General features: G+C 34.6%; 1 protein-coding gene across 4 annotated transcripts in view; it reads right to left on the bottom strand.

The window, feature by feature from the left end:
* SLC10A7 (solute carrier family 10 member 7) overlaps positions 1–21,350 on the bottom strand; it is a 255,660-nt gene that overhangs the window by 172,226 nt on the left and 62,084 nt on the right. For 2 of the 4 annotated variants that reach the window (XM_007999927.3, XM_007999928.3), the window contains exon 5: positions 4,338–4,376. The exons of the other annotated variants lie outside the window; for them this stretch is intronic. In XM_007999927.3, the coding sequence (XP_007998118.1) occupies positions 4,338–4,376 (39 nt within the window). The remainder of the gene's footprint in view (positions 1–4,337; positions 4,377–21,350) is intronic. 4 annotated transcript variants of the gene reach the window in all.

A 21,350-nucleotide genomic window follows, 5' to 3' on the forward strand; every position in this document is an offset into this window, starting at 1 on the left:
TTTAACTTTCTGACTCTTTGATAATGTTTCTGAAATTCTTATTAGTACATCTATGTTGCCATGAATTGTTCTAATGTTTATAACATCATTATTAAAAACTCAGTTTGGTATGATCAGCTTGTCACTCCTTAGCGTTTCCCTTTAAGATTAGGAGTTACCAAAAATAATAACATAGGCTGAGGAGTCTAAAAATAGCAAAGTTCTAAACGTTCCTTTTACACTTTAACCTATCATTTTTAGAGACATGGAAACACTGAATTCAGCCTCCAAATCAAAAATGCTAAGTTCTAACAAATCAAATGATCTAAATTTAGTTTGGGGAATTTGTTTTCAACACAATTGAATCTTTTGAAATTAAAGAAAAAAATTTCAATTAGAATTTCCCCAAAAGATGTATTTATTTTTAAAAAACCAACACCTTCTGATGAGGAGCAACATGTGAGTTGCCTGAACTTGAAGTACAAATACATACATGTATATACATAAATTTTAATAGCATTTTAGTTATTCAGGGTGCTTTACTATCAAATTTTATTAAAATCTCATTAAGAGAGAAATCTCAAATCACTTACTATGTTCCACAATTATTATAAACTGAACGATTTAAATGAGAGGAGGAGATAATGACATTAACTTCTTAACTTAAAGCAATCCTCCATGGCATGATTTTAAAATATTTTCTTAGTCTCAAATTTATGTAAATTGAATTCACCTATCATTAGTTATTACCCACCTAGTTACATTAAAAACAATAACAAAAACAACAAAAAGAGCTTTCTATAATAATTAGTTCCTAAAAACACTGTTTAAATTAGACCCAGGACATTATTAAACTAGCTATGAATATGTACAGTATTTTATTTAGTATATCCAGATGCCTGAAAATCAACAAAAATGCCCTCAGAGTTCTTTCTTCAAATACTCTTCTAATAAAAGCCTTTCATTCAAAGATTTAAGGTAATCTGAAATAAATACCCTTTTCAGATTCTATTATGTTTGTACCACAGGAATGGTCACTCATAATCAGAGAATAATCAACGGATCAGGGTATTTTAGATCTTGCAGGGCTCAGTCAGAGATAACCAATTTCCTTATTTCATGGATATCCATAGTCACACACACATAAAAGTTCATGGCAGAGCTTGGACAAAAACCTAGATCTAACATTTAGCTCAAAGTTATTTCTTATCATATCATATAAACATTTTATATAATTTATCCCACAAGTCCACAGTTTAGGCACTATCATTGCCTCATTTTATATATAGGGAAGCTTACATAGTTAGGCTAGTCGTCAGTCAAGTAAGAATTTAAACCCAGTCTGGCTCCAGAAACCATACCACTACTCATAATCCTAAATTTTAAGAACAGGTGGATATTTTCCATTTATAGAGAAAATTCCCAAATAGCTGTAACAAGTACCATCCTTTAAGAATAATAAAATAAAAATATAAAGTTTACAATTTGGAATTTCACTCCTGTAAAATAAACCTTCTTCCTAATCCCAACTCAAGCACCAATTTCTCCCTGAAGCCTTCTCATGTCATTTAACTGAGATGAACGTCTTTCTTCAAACCTTTAATAATTGTTGTACATTGTTCATATGTAGAATGTACTAGCTGTCTCAATATCTATTTTCCTCTTCTTTCTTAGTAACAGAAATCTAATTTTCAGCTCTCAGTAAATTGCCATATTTCCCAACTTCAGTGGCTAGAAGTGATCATGTGACTGAGTTCTACAAAAGGAAGTGCTAGTATTGTGGTGGAATTCCAGGAATGCTGTTCAAAGAAAGAAGATTCAGGTTTCAGGGAGCTCTTTCTTCTTTTTCCTTTTTCTTTTTTTTTTGAGACAGAGTCTTGCGCTTTAGCCCAGGCTGGAGTAGGGAGCTCTTTTTTCTATTCTCACTACTTTACCTTGCTATCCAGACGTTCTGGCTGGGGCTCCAGCAGCTATCTTGGATCATGAGGCAGCCTTGAGGAAGAAAACTGCATGCTGCAGATGGTGGAGGACAGAGATAGGAGTCTTGGCCCATGATGAGACCATGAAGCCACTATACCATACTTGGACAGCTCCCTCCAAATGGAAAAATTTATTATTATGGAAAAATAAATCTTAATCTCGTGTAAGTCACTATTATTATTATTTTTTCTGTTAAGCCAAACCTAATTCTAACTGATACAGTTCACACATGTTTCATAATCCTAGGTTGTTGTAACTATGGTGAAGAGAGGAAAAAAAGATATAGAATTATTTCTCTTACAACACTGGAGCAAAACATACCTAATCATAATTTTCACTCTCGAACTCTCTCTGGTAATTTTCAACTTTGTGAAAGAAAAAGCAGGGGAAGGAACGGGAATAAAAAAAGTAAAACAACACTTCTGCCTTTCTGCCATTGCTCATGCCATTTCCTCTCCTCTCCTTTACCAGTTAATTCCTACCCATACCTCAAGGCCCAGCTCAGAGCAATCACTTCTGTCAGACCTGTGAATTTAGAGTGCATATTGTCTGTGCCATTTATTTGACAATCATATATCTCTAGTAACATCTTTCATATGGCTTGTTAACTTTTACATTGCATTTCTTTTTCTACATGTCATCTCCACAACCTAGTGGGACCCACCTTATATTTCTTTGCATTCTTCACAGACACTAGAAAACTACCTCTGTGTAGCAGGAAATCAATAAATACCTTTGATCGATTAACTGAATTAGGGTAAGAAAAAAAAGTGAAGAAAAGAAAAAGAGCAAAAGACTAAGAAGTGAGAATACACAGCTTCTTAGGAGTGAAAGAGCATAATACAAATCCCAAAGAACCACAAGCACAAGTTGTACTTCACTAGACCTTACCAAACAAGTGGGCCTGGTAAAACAAATATGATACGTTCATATAGTCAGTGCATGTCTCACACTATACTTAGTAAGCTTGTTCTCTAACAAAGGAATCATGTATTTTGTTTCAGTCACTCAGACAAAATTGTGTCAACTTTATTTTCTCAAAGTCTAGACATCTGAAAGACTAAGAGATCCAACTTAAGAAGCTATGTTTTGATAGTGGAGGTGTATGGTACCAAATCATGTACCAAAATTGGCTTCCAGAAAGTTCGTATTTTACAGATATTATTCTATTAAACAATTGTGACAACATATAGAATAATGCTTGGACACATGAAATAATGACTTAAAATATTACTGAGTCTAAACTAAGCAATCCAAAAGATTATTTTTTAAAACAGACTTTATTGTCTAAAACCCAGAAATAAGACAGCATCACAAAAATCATTACTGGCTCTATAAAAATAAGATATAGGCTATGCATATTTTTTGCAGATGCTACATCATTAAAAACTCTGTAAGGCTATGTGACACTAAAAGCTGTGTAGCACTATGTAGAATTAACACTATGTAACAACATGTTTAAAAGTTTTAACTACATTTAAATACAAACAATAATAATTAACACAGCATTTTAAACAGAGGTAATTGATATTTTACCTAGACTCATGAACTAGTTTATACATCACTTAGTTTACTCTCAATTATTTGTAAATCACTGTACTACATACCTGCTAATGAGTTATGCCCCCCAAAATATAATATTCTAATTTACTTCAGGAATTTAACAAAGTTTTAAGGCACAAAAAATTTTAAATTAACAGAAAACTTAGTTTCTCAATCTTTCACAACACAAATCAAGTCTCTGTTATATCATTTATTTTAAAATAATGATTAAAAATGCTAAAACAACATCCTTATATTGGTTCTACTTATGAAAGCTGAATTACTTTTGAATCTTTATATATACATATTGATACAACATTTACTTGCAAATTACTCATTAGTCATATCTTCCTTTCAAATTTTCTTTCACATAGATTTCTCAGAAGCATCCAAGCCAGTAGTTTCTTTGACAGTGAAATGTACAAAATAAATGGCATGTCAACAAGTAAATTAGCATTCCCTTTCTGACCAGCTGGGTCATGTTTCCTTTTCAAAATCCTTAGTCCCATGACACAAAATAATAATAATCTAAAAGACCTCATTAAATGATCAATATATTGACATAACCTCTATAAGGAGACACATAGTGTTTTAATTGATTCCTTGAATTCATTAAATGGAATATTAAAACCCAAGCCTCCAAAATATATTGTAAGAGAACATTTGATTTATTTACTAACTAATTTTCTTCAGGGTATAGATACTGGCACATGAAAAGATTCAACAACTTTTATATTTAACCAAAAAGTAAAGGAAATCCAGCTTTCACTAAATCTTTCATATAAACAATATCACAGCAAAAGTTGTAATAGACAAGTTAAACCATGTTTACTTACCAAAAAACTTCCAAAGGCTGAATTAAATATTGCAGCTGCCTATAAAGAAAATAAATAGGGGGAAAAAACTCATTGAAAGTAAATAGGAATAATAAAGACAAAGATTATCATTCTCCCTTCCCCCATTATTCAAAACCTTAAAATATTGACTCTATAAAGCAAAGTTAGTCATTGCTTCCAAAATTGCCAGTGGCCTGTAGTTCACTGAGACAGATGAGCTACAGCTTAGGAATTCATAAATAATGGGTCTCAAAAGCAGGCAGAAAACACTTGTCATGCCTTGAACCTATATGACAGTACCAAAAGAATCACTGACAATGCTAAATTGAGACCACGTTGTTATTGATTTTCCTACTAAATTTAAAACAATCAGAGGTTGATTTATTCATTAAAAAATGTATATCACTAGGAGAAAGAAAAACAGAATTGTAAGACAAACATTAATTGCTCCCTGTCAGTGGCACAGTCTTAGGAGCTACAATCACAAGGCAAGATGTGTTTCTATACATCACACATTAGAAATAGGAACAATGCTGTTAAGACCAGGAAAGTTATTGCTGTACCATTAATTCTAAGGTAAAGAAAAGAAAGAAAAACTCCAAATTGGTGTTCAAAATTCAAAGAAGAAACATTTGACTTTCTGCTTACCTAAATATCCACGGAATACACAGTAGATGTAATATAGCTCTTAATTTTAATTTAATCACTATATTCAGTGAAGCTATGCCAGAGTCCTGCAAGCTTCTCACATTACCCAAAAGGAAAAAACTTGTGTAACATCCAATTTGATAAAAAGAAAATAAGAAAGAAAAAAAAATAAAAGGGGTAGAGAGAACCGATTTACATCTCCTGCACATCCAGAGCAGAATTAAATTAATCATCATGGACATTAGCAGCCACACTGTAGTAAAAAGAGGATATCAGTTTAGTAAGTTTGAATAAAGTCCAAAGCCAGGCTAAGAGCTGTAGCTGAAAATGCCTTCTGCTCCAGAAGAGGATGCAATGAGAGTGAATGGGTAATGAGATCCTTGGCTCCAGAGAGCTTAGCTCTCCTATTCCAGTTCATAATTAATTCAAAGCTTTGATAATTTCATTAGATTTCTCCTTTGCTGGCCCTATCAATAAAAGATGGCACTGGACCACAGTTCCTCTGTGGCATAAACACAGGCACAGGCACAGACCAGGGAAACCTTTGCTTCCTGACAGGGACAATGGCATATGGTGTTCTGTGTTGTACAGGGAGCAGTGAAAAAAAGAAAATCAGCTAAATAAAACATTACAGATGACAATTGTAAACTATAGCAATATATTTAACACATCTTCCTGGAATTCCATTATGGATGATTCCAGGAAAAAGTTTTATGTCTGGGGAAAAATAAGTAAAAGGGTATAAATAAATGAGTTGTGGTGACACCAACAGGGAACACTGGCCCTCCTTCCTACAAAAAATGTACCTTTCTCACAAACAATTTTTATATTTAGATCTTATTTTGTGCTTAAAAACGGAATTACTTCTTTTTAATAAAGGAAGGAGGTCTTCCCCCTTTGAGCCTCTCTCTTCTGAATTCCTTTATTTCTAGTCCCTTTCACTAAGCTTTTACTCAATAACGAGTGGTTTTGTATAGCATTTGAGGAAACAAAGAATCATTCAAGGAAAAAAGACTCAGAAGTCAAAGTAAAATAACTATATATGACAAATAATATCATACTCATAAATAACTCATAAATACTCATAACTATATGAGTATATAGCAACTACTACTCATAAGATCAAATCACCCTCCTACCCTCTCTTGTTCTCTTCTTTAACACAAATGCAAGAAATACATTTTATATGAATTGGCCTATGTTCTTGCCTCTTATAAAATGGGATATCTTAGGTACCCAAAGATGCTGCAGATCAACTCATTCTTAGTTGTTTTCCAACAGTGGTGATGGATTTGAACTCAGTTGACTATACTGTCCTCCTGTGCAGTGAGCACCGTCAATCTTTTGTGAAATGATTGATTAAGGTTCTCGGTACTCTGAAGACCATGTGAAATCAGACACTGAAACCAAGGATCTTGTGCTCAACAGCAACTGATAATTAAGGTAATAGTTGGCTCAATTTTGTGGTTGCAGTCTATGAAACAACCATGATTACCAGAGTTTCAACAGGTAATAATAAATATTTAGAGTATTTTACTGATATATAAAAGACATGCATGTATTTCGACTTAGGGAGGAATTCCCAGCTCCTTGCCATGGTGTCCAAGCCTCTCCATGAACAGGTTTCTACCCATCTCATTCCCTGCCTCAAATTTTACATTCCGACAACAATGAACTACTTGCAGTTCCCCAAACTCATCAGGCCATTTCTTCCTTCCTTGCTCCCCGGCCTGAAATACCCTTCCCCCTCTTCTACCTAGGTAATTCTATTTTATTTTAATAACACAGCTTGGTCATCATCCTTCTGAGATGGGAGAGCTCCCTTGATCCCTTATGGGACTGGTGAAGGGAGTAGCTCATTTACTTGGCCGCCATGCTCAATCCCTTACAGGAGTGAGCACACAAGCAAATGGGTGTGGGAATAGGCACAAAGGAACACTGGAACTGGCCAGTTGCTCCTGTCTGGCAGGAGCAGGGTGAGTTTGTGCTGCCCCGTAGCAGTGTCCAAGTGTGTTACAATGCTCTTTTAGCTCTGCCATCCAGGAGGGGGTGTCTGTGATCCTCGGAGCCCCAGAAGACGTGTGTTACAATCAGTGCTCTTTTAGCATTTGCCATCCACGGATGGCTAGGTGTTAACTAGCTCAGTGGAGGGTCAGTTGACAGCCTTTTACACTCTGCCCTCTTGGTACCCAAGTTTTTGTCAGGTGTCCAGGAAAAATCAGGTCGCACAAACAAATCAAAAGCTAGTTAATGTGGAGGACTTTGTTGAGCAGTGGAAGTGGCTCTCAGAGGGAAAGGGAGATGGAAGGGGGTGCAGTGGCACGATAATCTTCCCCTGGAGTCTGGCCATTCCTAATCGAACTCCTCTCTGACCGTAGTCTCTGATGTACAGCTGCTCCTCCTCTGGACGTTCGGACGCTTCTCTCTTCTCTCTTCTGTGTGTGTGGGCGCACATGTGTGCACACGTGCCCTGAGTCTGGGGTTTGCAGTTCTCATGGGCACAAGGGGTGGGGCAGGCCAAAAGGCAACATTCAGGTGGGAAAACAAGAATAGTTCTTACTTTGGGCCATGGGTCCAGACTTGAGTGTGGAAGTCTTGCCAGGAACCCCATCCTCTTCTACCTAGTATTTCTCTGCCTCCTGGCCCTATTACTTCCAAGAGGCTTTCAATGACCTTCCCCTGACACACACACACACACACAACTTAGCATACACACATATCTACACTTACAGATGGACTGAGTATCCCCACACCTGCTGGCAGAACATCCTGAGCCTATCTCTGCCACGGGACTTGTCCCACTGTATTGAAATGACTGGCTGGGCATAGTGACTCATGCCTGTAATCCCAGCACTTTGGGAGGCCAAGGTGGGCAGATCACTTGAGGTCAGGAGTTTGAGATCAGCCTGGCCAACATGGTGAAACCCTGTCTCTCCTAAAAATACAAAAATTAGCCAGACATGGTGGCAGATGCCTGTAATCCCCGTGACTTGGGAGGCTGAAGCAGGAGAATTGCTTGAACCCAGGAGGTGGAGGTTGCAGTGAGTCAAGATTACACCACTGCTTTCCAGCCCAGATGATGGAGCAAGACCCTATCTCAGAAAAAATGAAATGACCTACTTATATGTCTCTCTCCCCTGGTCATGTAAGGAAGGAATTTAATGAAACTCATCCCAAGCACCCACTTGTTTATTACTCCTACTCACACCTTGACTCTGAAGTGGCCAGAAGTAGAAAGGGTAAGAAGGTCTATCTATCTATCTATCTATCTATCTATCTATCTATCTATCTATCTAATCTATCTACCTATCTATAGTGAAACAGATCAGGCCCTTGTGTCCACTGGTACTATTTTAAAACTTTTATCATGTGTATAGATTCATTAATTAAAAAATATGAATTGCTGACACAAGTACGATTTCCTGAAATGTCCAAAGTCTTCATCTCCTACTGAGTTATTTTATGTGTTTGGCAGAATCCAAGGCACAGAAGACTGGATCTGCCATCTGGTACCATAGCTAACCTATGACAGTAACAGGAGATCTAGACTTCAGACTCCCATCCATCCCATCCAATACAATAATTTCCTTCACATCGTTTTCAAAACAGTATCTTGTTTTACTTCTCTTAAAACGCTTGAACCTTCCTATTATGATATAGTTATATAAAATATGTTTAATATAAATAATGTTTTCCGAGATCAGATGAGACTGGGCAAGCTCAGAGTAGTATGACTGTAGACCACAAATGACCAAAAATTAGCCATCATGCCTAGCTAGAATTTTTAATTTTTTTGTAGAGACAGGGTTTCCTTATGTTGCCCAGGCTGGTCTTGAACTCCTGGACTCAAGCGATCCTCCCATCTTAGCCTCCTAAAGTATTGAGATTACAGGTGTGAGTCACCATACCCAGCTTGATTTTAAAATATAGCAGTTCTTTGGTTATTATCTCCTTTGTTAGAAAATATTTCAAAACCCATTCCTCCTCTAGAATGCTCCATTACAACAAGAATTTGTCTAATTCATTGAAAGAAATGAGTGAATGAACAAATACCTCTTGTGCTAACTGAATGTCCTACACAGTAATGTTTTTATTATTAACTCATAAAATCCCATTAGCAAAATGTATACCTTGGAGTAATCACATTTGGTAGATAATTAGATCAGCCCTAGCTTTAAAAAAAAAAGTTCATATTGAGAGTTTTTTTTAATATTGACTAGATTGACTTCTTTTATATTACACATTTGTAGATAATATATTGCTTTTGGTATCAACCCAATTTTACCCAATATAAGATATTTTACTAATGTTCCATTATATATTATACAGCATGTCTTTATTAAATTATTTTGGAAAATTAAGCAAGTTCAATAATGAATTAATTACATCATAAACTACTTGGAATTATTTAAAACAAAGGTAAATTTCTAAAAAAAAAAAACAAAAAAAAAAAACCTAAGAAAATGAGGAAAAAGAGTTCTCATAAAAGCAAGCTCTTTCCTTGCTGAATGGCTCTAAACATTATGAAGTTCTACCTTAAGCCTACCGTAAGCCTGAAACCTATAACTTCCCATAACTGCCATGTACTGGACCATATTCTGTGCTCTGGAGCTACATAAATATGTCTAGTCCCTTTTATAAATGCATTTCAAATGTATGTATACTGCTGGCTCCTACCCAAGTCTTCTCTTATGACATTATATCAAAAATATTCATGGTCCAACACGCCTCTTTTTCCTTCCCTTATGAGACTACTAAATAAACAAAATATAAAATCCATTATTTACATTGAGTATGAATAATTTATGGTAAGTTAATGTATTAAACTTCTAGCTTTTGCTTTTGAGTATCTGATTCTCAAAATACATAGAAATGTTCACCAAAATGTAAAAATGGGATATTTATGGTTATCTCAGAATTTCTAATGATGTTTCAAGCCTAGGAGAATACCCTTAGGAGAATACCAAACTTGGGAGAAGAATCCTGTTATTCAAAAGTAAGATACCAGACACATACCTCGGTACTTATAAAAAGACACCAAAAGTGGGTCAGGGACCACTTCACATGCAGGCTATATAGGTGAAGAATAGAAATTCCAGAGGAGATTGATAAAATGAAAATGTTTTCCTCCTTCTCTACAGGAGAAAGCTGCTCTGTTCACCACATCTCTCAAGTTGGGGTAAAGGGTGATATCTACAAACGAAGCAACTGTGATGGAACAAACAGCAAAGAAATTAGAATAGCATTTCTGTTCCATGATGGATGTTTAGTGACAGGACAAATTCCACACTGGGCCACCACAGGATCATCGGATACACCCTGTAAGAGTTCTTAGGAATGTTCTCACCCAGTGCATTTCCCACTGGGTGGCAGGGATAGGGAAGGTGCGTAAGTAAACCAGAAATAAATACTTGCTTCCTGACTAGAAACAGCAAAGGTGAGGGGCTGCCTAGAACAGACCACAATGATAGGGCAAGGAGAGACAGTAAACAGTTGGACAAAGTATACTTCAATTCTGTGATGAGGCAAGGCTTTGCCAATTCCAAATGAGCCAAGAAGATGCCACATTGAACTTAATTCAGTTTGAGAGACCACTCCCAAGAAAAGACTCCACCAGCAAGAGGCTGAAGGAACAAGAGGAGCAGGGGTTGGAAGTATATTCTGAACAACCCTCTCCCCCGACCTGTCTAGTAAAAAGAGATAGCGTGTAGACCCCTGCTATGACAGAGGGCACTGAGGGCCACAGTATGACAGTATCAATAAACTAAGACCCCATCCTGTTCTCTCCCATTCATTTCTCCTCTGAAGTGGTCGGAAGTAGAAAAGGTGAGAAACTTTAAAAAAATAAAAACACAAACCACAACAACAACAACAACAACAACAAAATAGTGAAACAGGCCATGCTCTCTTCTCCGGGGGCCCTATTGTTAAATTCTTATCATGTTTATATATTCATTAATTAAAAGTATAACTTTCTATGTTTTAAAAACATAGGTTTGGCCTCACTTGGGAAAGAAAGGAATTTAAAGTTTTAAACTAGACTGCCCTGGGTTATTTAATAGCTAGAAATTAATCATAATTGCCAAAGATACGACTATTTTTGTAATCAAAAGTGACCAGAAAACCATGAGATCTGACAGAGATGTCATCAAAGGAGGGGTGGGAATGGCGAACAGAAATATGTGAGAAGGTATTTCAGGTATATAATCCTTAAATTCACACCATTCAATAAAAAGATTATAATAACAACACAACATTCTAAAGATATAGCTGAGCTAAAACAAACAAAAAACAGGTACAGTTAGCCCTCTGTACCTGTGGGTTCTGCATCTGTGGATTCAACCACACAGATAAAAAACCCTATACTCAAAAAAGAAGAAAAAAGATGGTTGTATCTACTGAATATGTACATACTTTTTTTCTTGTCGTTATTCCCTAAGCAACACAGTGTAACAACTTCTTACACAGCATTTACATCGTATATTAGGTATTTTATGTAATCTAGAGAAGACAAAGTATACAGGAAGATGTGCATTTATATATAAATGTCATTGTATAAAAGGGACTTGAACATCTGTAGATTCTGGTGTTCCTGAAGGGTCCTAGAACCAATACCCCACAGATACCATGGGACAATTGCACTAAACATATAGAAATTAGTCAAAGCCAGAGTAGTAAAGCAAATGAGTTGATACTGCACTCATGCCCATGAAGACATAAGCAGCACAGGCTTTGGTCTGCAAAGGGTGGAGAACTGGAAACGAGACATCGGCATAAAGCAGAGTGGAGGTATAGAAGGACTGCCAGCACTGCGTAAAAGCAACTAAAAAACTCTACTTACAAATTTAAGAAAGTAGTATAAGGTCTGCATCAAAGGTGGGTGTAAGGATTGAATTTACACTACCTACATGACTCATGAATTTCAAACTAACAATTTATTTAAAGAAAGAAAAGACAAAACAGATGAAGGGGCAGTGGAACTCCTAAGCCCTTGAAAGACGCAAACGTGAAACTTCTCTTTGGGGTCACTTCAGTAACCCAGAACAGAGTGGATTACCAGATAAAACAACCTCCACTGAAGAAATGTTAACAATAAAAAATTTTAAACAATATGAGAAAACTGTATGACAAGAGTATCATAAAAGCAGTGAGGAAAAGGGAAGCAACTGGGTTTTTTACAATATACTAAAGAAAAATATACCAGACAGATTAAAGATCTAGATGTGGAAGGCAAAACTTTAACACTTTTAGAAGAAAATATGAAACTCTCTTTATGCCCTCAGAAATAAAAACAGTTTTTTTAAGCGAGACAGAAAAAATACATATAAAAAAGGAGAAGGTAAAATAGAAAACCTGAATAGACCAATAGCAAGTAACCAGATTGAATCAGTAGTAGTCTCCCACCAAAACAAACAAACAAAAAAAACCAAACAAAAAAAAACAGGACCACACTTTTAAATAACTATTACCAATTCTTCTCAAACTACCTCAGAAAAACTGAAGAGGAAGGAATTCTTCCTAATTCATTCTGTGAGGTCAACATTACCCTGATACCAAACCAGATAAGGGTACAACACAAAAAGAAAACTACAGACTAATATCCCTGATGAACACAGATGCATAAATCCTCAACAACATCCTAGCAAATGGAATCCAACAGCACATCAAAACAATAGTACACCATGATCAAGTGGGATTTATCCTATGGATGCAAGGATGGTTTAACACATGCAAATCAATACATGTGGCACACCACATCAGTAGAATGAGGGACAAAAACCACATGATTATCTCAATAGATGCAGAAAACGCATTTGATAAAATTTGACATCTCTTGATGATAAAAATTCTCAACAAATTAGGTATAGAAGTCACACACCTTAGATAGAAGTTACACACCTTAAAATAAGACAAAAGAAAAGCTAGGAGTTTCCATGCAACAAAGTTCTGGCCAATGAGATAAAAAGTGATATATGCTTGATGGTGGGGGCTTAGGGAGGGAGGTTAGTTTCTGGTACTTTCGCTTCTTCCTGCCGAGAGCAGCGAAAGCTATCTTGCATCCATAAGAGCACTGGAGAGATAGCCACTCTAATGTCACTGAGCCGCAGAACAAATGCCAGTAGCCTCTGCCTCCAGGCATCTTGGTATATGAGAAAAATAAGTCCTTCCTTGCTAAAGCCACTTTTAGTCTAATTTTCTGGTACTTGAAGCCTGATACTACTATGTTTCTAAACAAGGGAAAAATAATAAAGGACTACTCCAGCAGGTCAGACAAATAAAAAACTATTTCCTCTAAAATATGAGCTTGAGTAGGCACATTAAATCTTATTTAGTATAATCTCTTGTTCCTATTGCATATGACATCACTGAAAATAAGGAAGAGAAAACTGACTATTGGTCACAATTTTTGGAGGTCAAAGCTAAATTGCCTCACCCTAGAAAATTCCTCAACTATGTGAATTTGTATCCCATCAGGCTTTGATTCACAGGAAGGAGAAACAACCTTAATATTTATTTTCTCCCTAATAGATTCAGCTTCAAAAACACATAAAGATGAAAACACTAAAGACTGAATTCCAATACTTAGTATTCAATTAAATATGGAAACACAAAACATTTTCATTCTATTTGTAAGGTACTTTCTAAAGTGCTATAAAAAGTCAAAAACATTAAGAAATATTTATTGTTTCTTTCAAAGCCAGTGATGACTGACTTTCTCTTATGCAACTTAGTTACTACTTTTAATACCGACTACTTAATTACCACTATTTTCACTGAATAGACCTCATTACAATAAAAATTTGAATTCTACATTTCTATGTCATATTTAAGTATTACTATACCATATCACAGAAAAGTAAACATATACAAGATATCAATTAAAATGTGAGTTTATACACTATGCTCAATATTAAGGGGACACTTTTAATCTGATACCATTTATATATATATATCATTGTATTTTTTAAGTACCATTACTTAAATTACTGAATGTTACTTAAACTATTACTGAATATTTTCTCTCAACAAAGAAAGTTAAATGAAGACTTAGTACTGCTACAAGACATTCACCAATTTAAAGAAAGATTAATTTTAATTCTTTGTTTTAAAGTATTACAGGAATTAACAGAAGTATATATACACAAATATATACACACGCTTCTGAGGTACATACACTATATATAGATATATATAATGTGTGTGTGTATATATAAAAATATACAATCTTCAAGTTAAGAGTGAATGTTTGAAATAAGGAGCAAGGTACATTTCTTGCCTATTTCTACAAGTCCATTGCTTGACACCAGTGGAAAAAAGTATTTAATATCTTAAATCTTGAGGTGAATAGGGGGTTGCTATCCTTGTTTATAACTATTCATCTCAATTCAGGCAAGGAAAAAGTACATTCAAGTTACTGTTTTCTGGGTGCTAAATTGAATCAGGTGTCCTCTCCTCTTAAGAAAATTAAGTTGCTTTTGTGCAAGAGTGTTTTAATGAGAACAGAGCTGGCCGACAGTGATAAATGGGAATGACACCAGAGAGAGCACATAAGCAGGACAATGTGTGCATGTTACAGTCTTACAGCCTATTTTTCACTGACTATTCTGAATGACTTTGCTGTTTCTTAAGGGGCCTATTAATCTCAAATTTAGTTATTGCACAACGTTTATTTGAACATATATTCTGTGGATGATGACAGTTAATAAAGGAAATCTTTCACAAGCTGTATTTTTACATATTGTTCCAACTACAGCTCCCAGTCATTTGATGGTATTGATGGAATAACCTACATTGTGCTGAGGCTTTTTTAAAAAAGGCACATATATTCAGATTCCTTTCTAAGCACATGGGGACTCTTAACCGTTAAAATGCATACAAAAAATTCTAGTACAAAACAGTAAAAGTGAAAGGACATCTTAACTGTTCAACAAAAGTCATTTAATGTGCAAACTGACCCTTCTAAGACAAAATAGACACCTTTTAACACTTTTAAAGCCCTGGTACACAATATGCAATAGTTCATGCATACCAATCTACATTTTCACAATATGCATGGAGCAAGAGAGGAAAGGCAAAATCAATTTTCTTGAGGTGCAAAAAGAATGAAGTAACACAGCTGCTTTGATTTCTCTTTGGTATGCTTTTTTTTTTTAATGAAATGTCATGTACTTAAAATAGCGATGATTCTTGTTTCTAGTAGAATACTTTTTAAGAGCTTAAAGGAATTGTTTCAACACTTTCCTAAAAACATAATTATCAGTTCAAATAAGCTCATCAATTCAGATTGTTGTTCTGGTTCTGGAATAAATTTGGTACTTTAAGTGTTACTGGTTCAGAATAATAATACCTAATATTAGTAAGAAATATTTAATTCAAATATTTAATTCAAGGCAGATTTTAAACTCTGCCTTATAATTGGGGTGAAATTAAACTTAATCAAACATTTTGACTGCATCCTCCTGAAATCTCAGTCTTCAAAGGTGTTCAATTTCTATAAAATCAGAATTTTTAAGTGGGAAGGGCCATTAAATACTATGACAATCCCTTTGTAAATCAAGAAACAGAACTCCAGACAGGCAAAGGATCTTTCCCAAGGTCATGCTGGACAGCAGTAAAGCCAGAAAAGAACTCATCTCCAGACATCTCTTGCACTCTATTACATCCACACTGTCTGTTTTATGTATTATTTTTAACAGACATTTGTAGATATATCATGGAAAAAGGGCACATGCTGAAACACTAATGGTTATGTTGGGGTAAATGGAATTATGAATATTTTTTCCTTTGTGCTTCTCCTAGAATTATGTTAAGAATTTTAGAGGCTCTCTCTTTAATCTTTAGGCAAACTTTGAACAATGCTGTGCACATATTAGATACTCTGGCTGACTAAAAATTGAATGAGTTGAGGATAATACCAAAAGGAAACTACTTAAAAGAAGACTAAACTACTTAGTCTTCTTTGCTATGCTAACACTGAATATTCATAGGAACAAACCACGTGTATAACCCAGAATACCAACACTTAAATTGAAAATACTATTTATACTATTTATCTATTAATAGCTTATTGATAAATATCTAAGATTTTTATTGTAAATCTCTAAGATTAAACTGAATGAAACTTAAAATGTTATATACTATTTGATATTATATCTTTTTAAAAAATCAATTTCTCAATATTCCTCAAGTTTAATTCTTAATCCTTTGGGTTTCCTATCTCTTCCAGAAAATAATAAAACAAATGCTTCTCTAATTATTCATTCCTTCAACCTAAATTTATTAAGCAAACACAAAAATAAATACCATAGAGTACCAACTCAGAGTCTAGGGCTAGAAGAGAGACATCATAATAACTACAATACAAGAAGATCAATGGTATCAAAGAGTTATGGTAGCATAGAAATTAACTTTAAAATGGGCTTTTCCAATATCTCCTAGTGAAATACAACAAGCACTTTTCTGATCAATTAATGGGAGCTCTATTTAATACCAACACATGAACTAAGCTCTCAGCACACTGAGAGAGGAATTGGCCATGAATTCCCCTAACGCTTTGTTTAGAAGGGCATCCACAAAACCTAAGTGACAGCGATGTCAAAGCATCTAATGTTTCTTAAGAATTTTAGACTCTAGCTTTCTTAACTCTGTTATTTCTGCTCTTTTCCATCCATTAGGTCTGGGAATCTCAAAGCTTCTTAAGAGGGCAACGGATCAATGCCTCAGCAATAACTCTCTCATCAGCTTTTCATTAGCAATAAAATAGCTTTCCTACCATCTTCTGGGAAATAACTTACCATAGATTCACAGAACTGCAATGGACTACTGCAGATCATCTCATCAAGGCACTTTTCCTCAAAAGGACTACACTGAAATCACAGATGGTGTCCACCTATCCTATTCTTTATGTCTTCAGGATCAAACACTGCACAATCTCCTTTACAGTTTTAGATTTTAAAATCTATATTGCAAATCATATTTTAACTAATAAGTTCTTTCCTTTGCTGACTTAACTTTTTATTGGAGTTTTTTTTTTTTTCTAATGTTAGGTCCCCTGAGAAAATTTTTAAAGGCTGTCTTTTTGCCATTACAAGTAGTATGCTAGTAACTGTTTAACAACTGGCTCTTAGGATAAAGGGAGAACACCAATTTGTAATATGTGCTGATTTTCATGGTATAAATACTCCCACCATGGCCAATTTCAAAGTGCAAATATAATGTCACTCAACACCAAGAAGGGAAGGATGGCATAATTCCAAAGGCACAAGAAATTAGAAAAAGAAGGCAAATTAAATACAAAACAAATACAGGGAGGAAATAATAAAGATATGAGTAGAAGTTAATGAAATAAAAAAACAGAAAAACAGTAAAGAAAAATCACTGAAATCAAGAGGTGGGCCTTTGAAAAAGACAAATAAAATTGATACACCTCTAAAACAGGGATTGGTGAACTTTTAAAGAGTCACGGCTTTGTTTTAACCCAACTGGTCTAACACCAACTGGGTGTACTGGAATACAATTGTGGTGTTAACCACCTGGAATTAGCATCAAACTCCACAAGTTAAAAACTCAGTCCCCCACAGGACTGCCCTTGCTTTAGACAGCAGCTGCACTTTAAGAGTCCATAGGCTACCCACACTTTTGACCAACTGGCTATACATTCAGGGATTCCAATGTCCCCCTTAGGTTCAATAATTCACTAGAATAACTTACAGAACTTACTCAAAGTGCCATACTTAACAATTACAGTTTAATTATAAAGGATACACATTGGCAAGGTCTGGGAAGGAGTGCAGAGCTTCCACACGCTCTCAGAGAACATCAAGATGCTTACAAACCAAGAGGCAACACCGAGTTTTAATTGGTGTTTCATTATGTAGGCATGATTGATTAAATCATTGATCACATGATTGAATCCAATCTCCAGCCCCCTCCTCTTCCTGGAGGTCAGGTAGCTGAAAGTTCCAACCTTCTAATCACATGCTTGGCCTTTCTGGTGGCCAGTTCCCATCCCAAAGCTATCTAGGACTCACCAAGAGTAACCTCATTAGCCTAACAAATATACTCCCATCACTCAGAAAATTCCAAAGGTTATTGAAGCTCTGTGCCAAGAACTTAGGTCAAAGCCTAGATATATTTTTAAATTATACAACAGGCACATTATAAGTATTTTAGGCTCTGTGGATCACATGTTAATAAATTCTCAACTCTGCTATTGTGGTGCAAAAGCAGCCATAGGCAATATATAAACTAGTAAGTGTGGTTGTGTTCCAATAAAACTTTATCTATGGATACTAAAATTTGATTTTTGTTTAATTTTCACATCTTGAAATTTTATTCTTCTTCTGACTTTTTTCCAACCATTAAAAAAATGTAAAAACTATTCTTTCCTTTTATTTTAATTTTTATGGGTACATAATAGGTGTATACATTTATGGGGTACATGAGATATTTTGATACAAGCATGCAATGTGTAATAATCACATCACATAAAATGGGTATCCATCTCCTCAAGCCTCCATCCCTTGTGTTACAAACAACCCAATTATACTCCTTAGTTTTTGTAAATGTACAATTAAACTATTATTGACTATAGTCACCCTGTTGTGCTATCAAATACTCAGTCTTATTTATTCTTTCTTTTTGGACTCATTAACCATCCCCTCATCCCCCCAAAAAACATTCTTAACTCACATACCACACAAAAAACTTTCAGCAAGCCTGATTTGCCCTGCAAACCACAGTTTGTTCATCCCTGCTCTTGGTAAAAAAAAAAAAAAAAAAAAAAAATACAGACATTTCTAACAATGGGAATGAAAGTGGGGACATCCTAAACTCCTTCAGATATTTAAAAGATGAGAATATTGTAGACAGCATTATGTCCCCAAATTTGAAAACTTAGACAAAATGAACAAATTCCTTGAAAGACACAAACTACCAAAACTCTCTTAAGAACAGATGACCTAAATTTTCTATTACATATCAAAGACATTAAATGTGTACTTAAAAAACATTCCCAAAATGAAATCTCCAGGACCAAATGACTGCACTGGTGAATTCTACCAAATATTTAAAGAAGAAATATTAATTCTATAAAAACTCACCAAGAGAAATACAACAGGAAAGAAAATTTGCCAAATCATTTTATGAGACCAACACTAACTTGATACCAAAATCAGATAAAACATCATAAGGAAACCACAGAAGAATAATCCTCATGCACGGAGATAGACATAAAACTCCTTATAAAATTTGAACTAATTTAATCTAGCAATATATAAAAAGGATGATAGAGTATGACAAAGTGGAGTTGATTCCAGGAATGCAAAGTTGGCATAAGATGTAAGAATCAATCCAAGCCATCCACCTTATCAACAGATGAAAAAAGAAAAAAACATACAATCATTTCAATAGGTACAGAAAAAGCATTTGACAAAATTCAATAAATATTCATGATAAACATTTGGAAGACTAGAACTGATAAGAATTTCCTCTGCCTCGTATCAAAAACCAAACAGCTGACACCATACCTAACTGTAAAAGACTGAGTGTTCCTAAAATCAGGAACAAAGTTAGGATGTCTAATCTTATTACTAGTTCTATCCAACCTTGGCCTTGTCAAAGTAAAATAAAATGGAGACTAGGCTGAAAATTCCCTAAGGAGACCAAGTAGTCAGTTAGGTCACAAAAGCAACCTTAACCTTATTTGATTGGTAAATGTAAGCAAAACTTAAGTTGGGTTATTCCTTATAAATGTCTCTGATAATCAGAAACTAAACTAAGTCACCCTACAAAAATGGTGAAAGTAATTGTTATTGGCCCATCCTCTGCTATCTGGAAATCCCCACTGCTGTATCCAAATCATTATAAAGGTTAAACAACTTCCTCGTTTTTACTATAAAACCCAATCTGCAAGAGTAGGCCTCTGAGCTTCTAACCACTTTTGATTTTGAGGGCTTATGTGTAACAATCTGTATTTACTATTTTACTTAACAATAAACTTTAAACTCTCTTTACTAATCTAATTTGATATTTGTTTCGAACAGCCTGAAAGTGTTAGCCATGTAATACTGCAAGAAAAAGAAAGAAAAAGCAAATAGATTGGAAAGGAATAAACCTGCCTTTATTCACAAATTACATCATCCTGGAAAATCTCCCTTCTGAAGAAAACTACAAAATAGGAAAGTTTATCAAAGTTCAAGAACACAAGGTCTATATTGAAAAATCAATGTATTTCTATATACTAGGAAGGCATAGTTTAAAACTGAAATTAATAAAATTACAAACAGTATAAAGAACATGAAATATAAAATAAAGCTAACAAAATATGTGTAGACTGTGTATGCTAAAGACTATAAAACACTGATCAGATAAATTCTAAAAGACCTAAATAGAGAGATATGGATTAGAATCCTTGATATTAAGGTGTCAAATTTCTCCACATTGATCTATAGACTCAATGTAATCTCAGTCAAAATACCTGCAGGATTTTTAGTATAAATTGACAAATAACTACAATTTATTTTAAAAATAAATTTTATTTATTTATTTATTTATTCAAGGAATTTTTCTTATAAAAGTTGGAAGACTCACATTTTATATTATATTTCAAGATAAAGTTACACTAATCAAGATAATGTGGTACTGGCTTAAGGACAGATATACGGATCAACAGAAGAGAAAAGAAAGTTCAGAAACAGATCTACATAGATATTGTAAATTGATTTTTGGCAAAGGTGCTAGAGTAATTCAATGTGGAAAGGATAATCTTTTCAATAGGTGGTAACTGGACATCCACACACACCAAAAAACAAAAAACTCTGATGCTCATTCACACTATATACACAAAGCAACTTGGAATGGACCATAGACCTAAACATAATAACTAAATCTATAAAACTTCTAGAACACTTAAAGAAAATCTTTGTGACTCTGGATTAGGACAACATATCTATGTTAGGCTACAAAAATCACAAACTTTTGATATAATAAATTTTAAATCATAAAATTAAAAATGGATAAATTGGACTTCATAGTCCTTCAAAGTCACTGTAAAGAAAATGAAAAAGCAATCAGACTGGGAGAATAATTTCTAAAATACATAGCCGATAAAGGACTTGTATGCAGAATATATTTTTAAAACAATATAAAACAAAACTCTTACAAATAAGAAGACAACCCCAAGTTTTTAAAAATTGACAAAAGATTTGAACAGACACTTCACTGAAGAAGAGATGTGGATGACAAATTAACACATGAAAAGATCCTAAACATTATTAGTTAGTAGAGAACTATTAATTAATTAAAATCACAATGAGATAACACTATTTACCAGCAAGAAGGTCTAAAATTTAAAAAGAAACTGGC

This window comes from Chlorocebus sabaeus, chromosome 7, assembly GCF_047675955.1.
Source record: "Chlorocebus sabaeus isolate Y175 chromosome 7, mChlSab1.0.hap1, whole genome shotgun sequence".
Taxonomy (NCBI): Eukaryota; Metazoa; Chordata; class Mammalia; order Primates; family Cercopithecidae; genus Chlorocebus; species Chlorocebus sabaeus.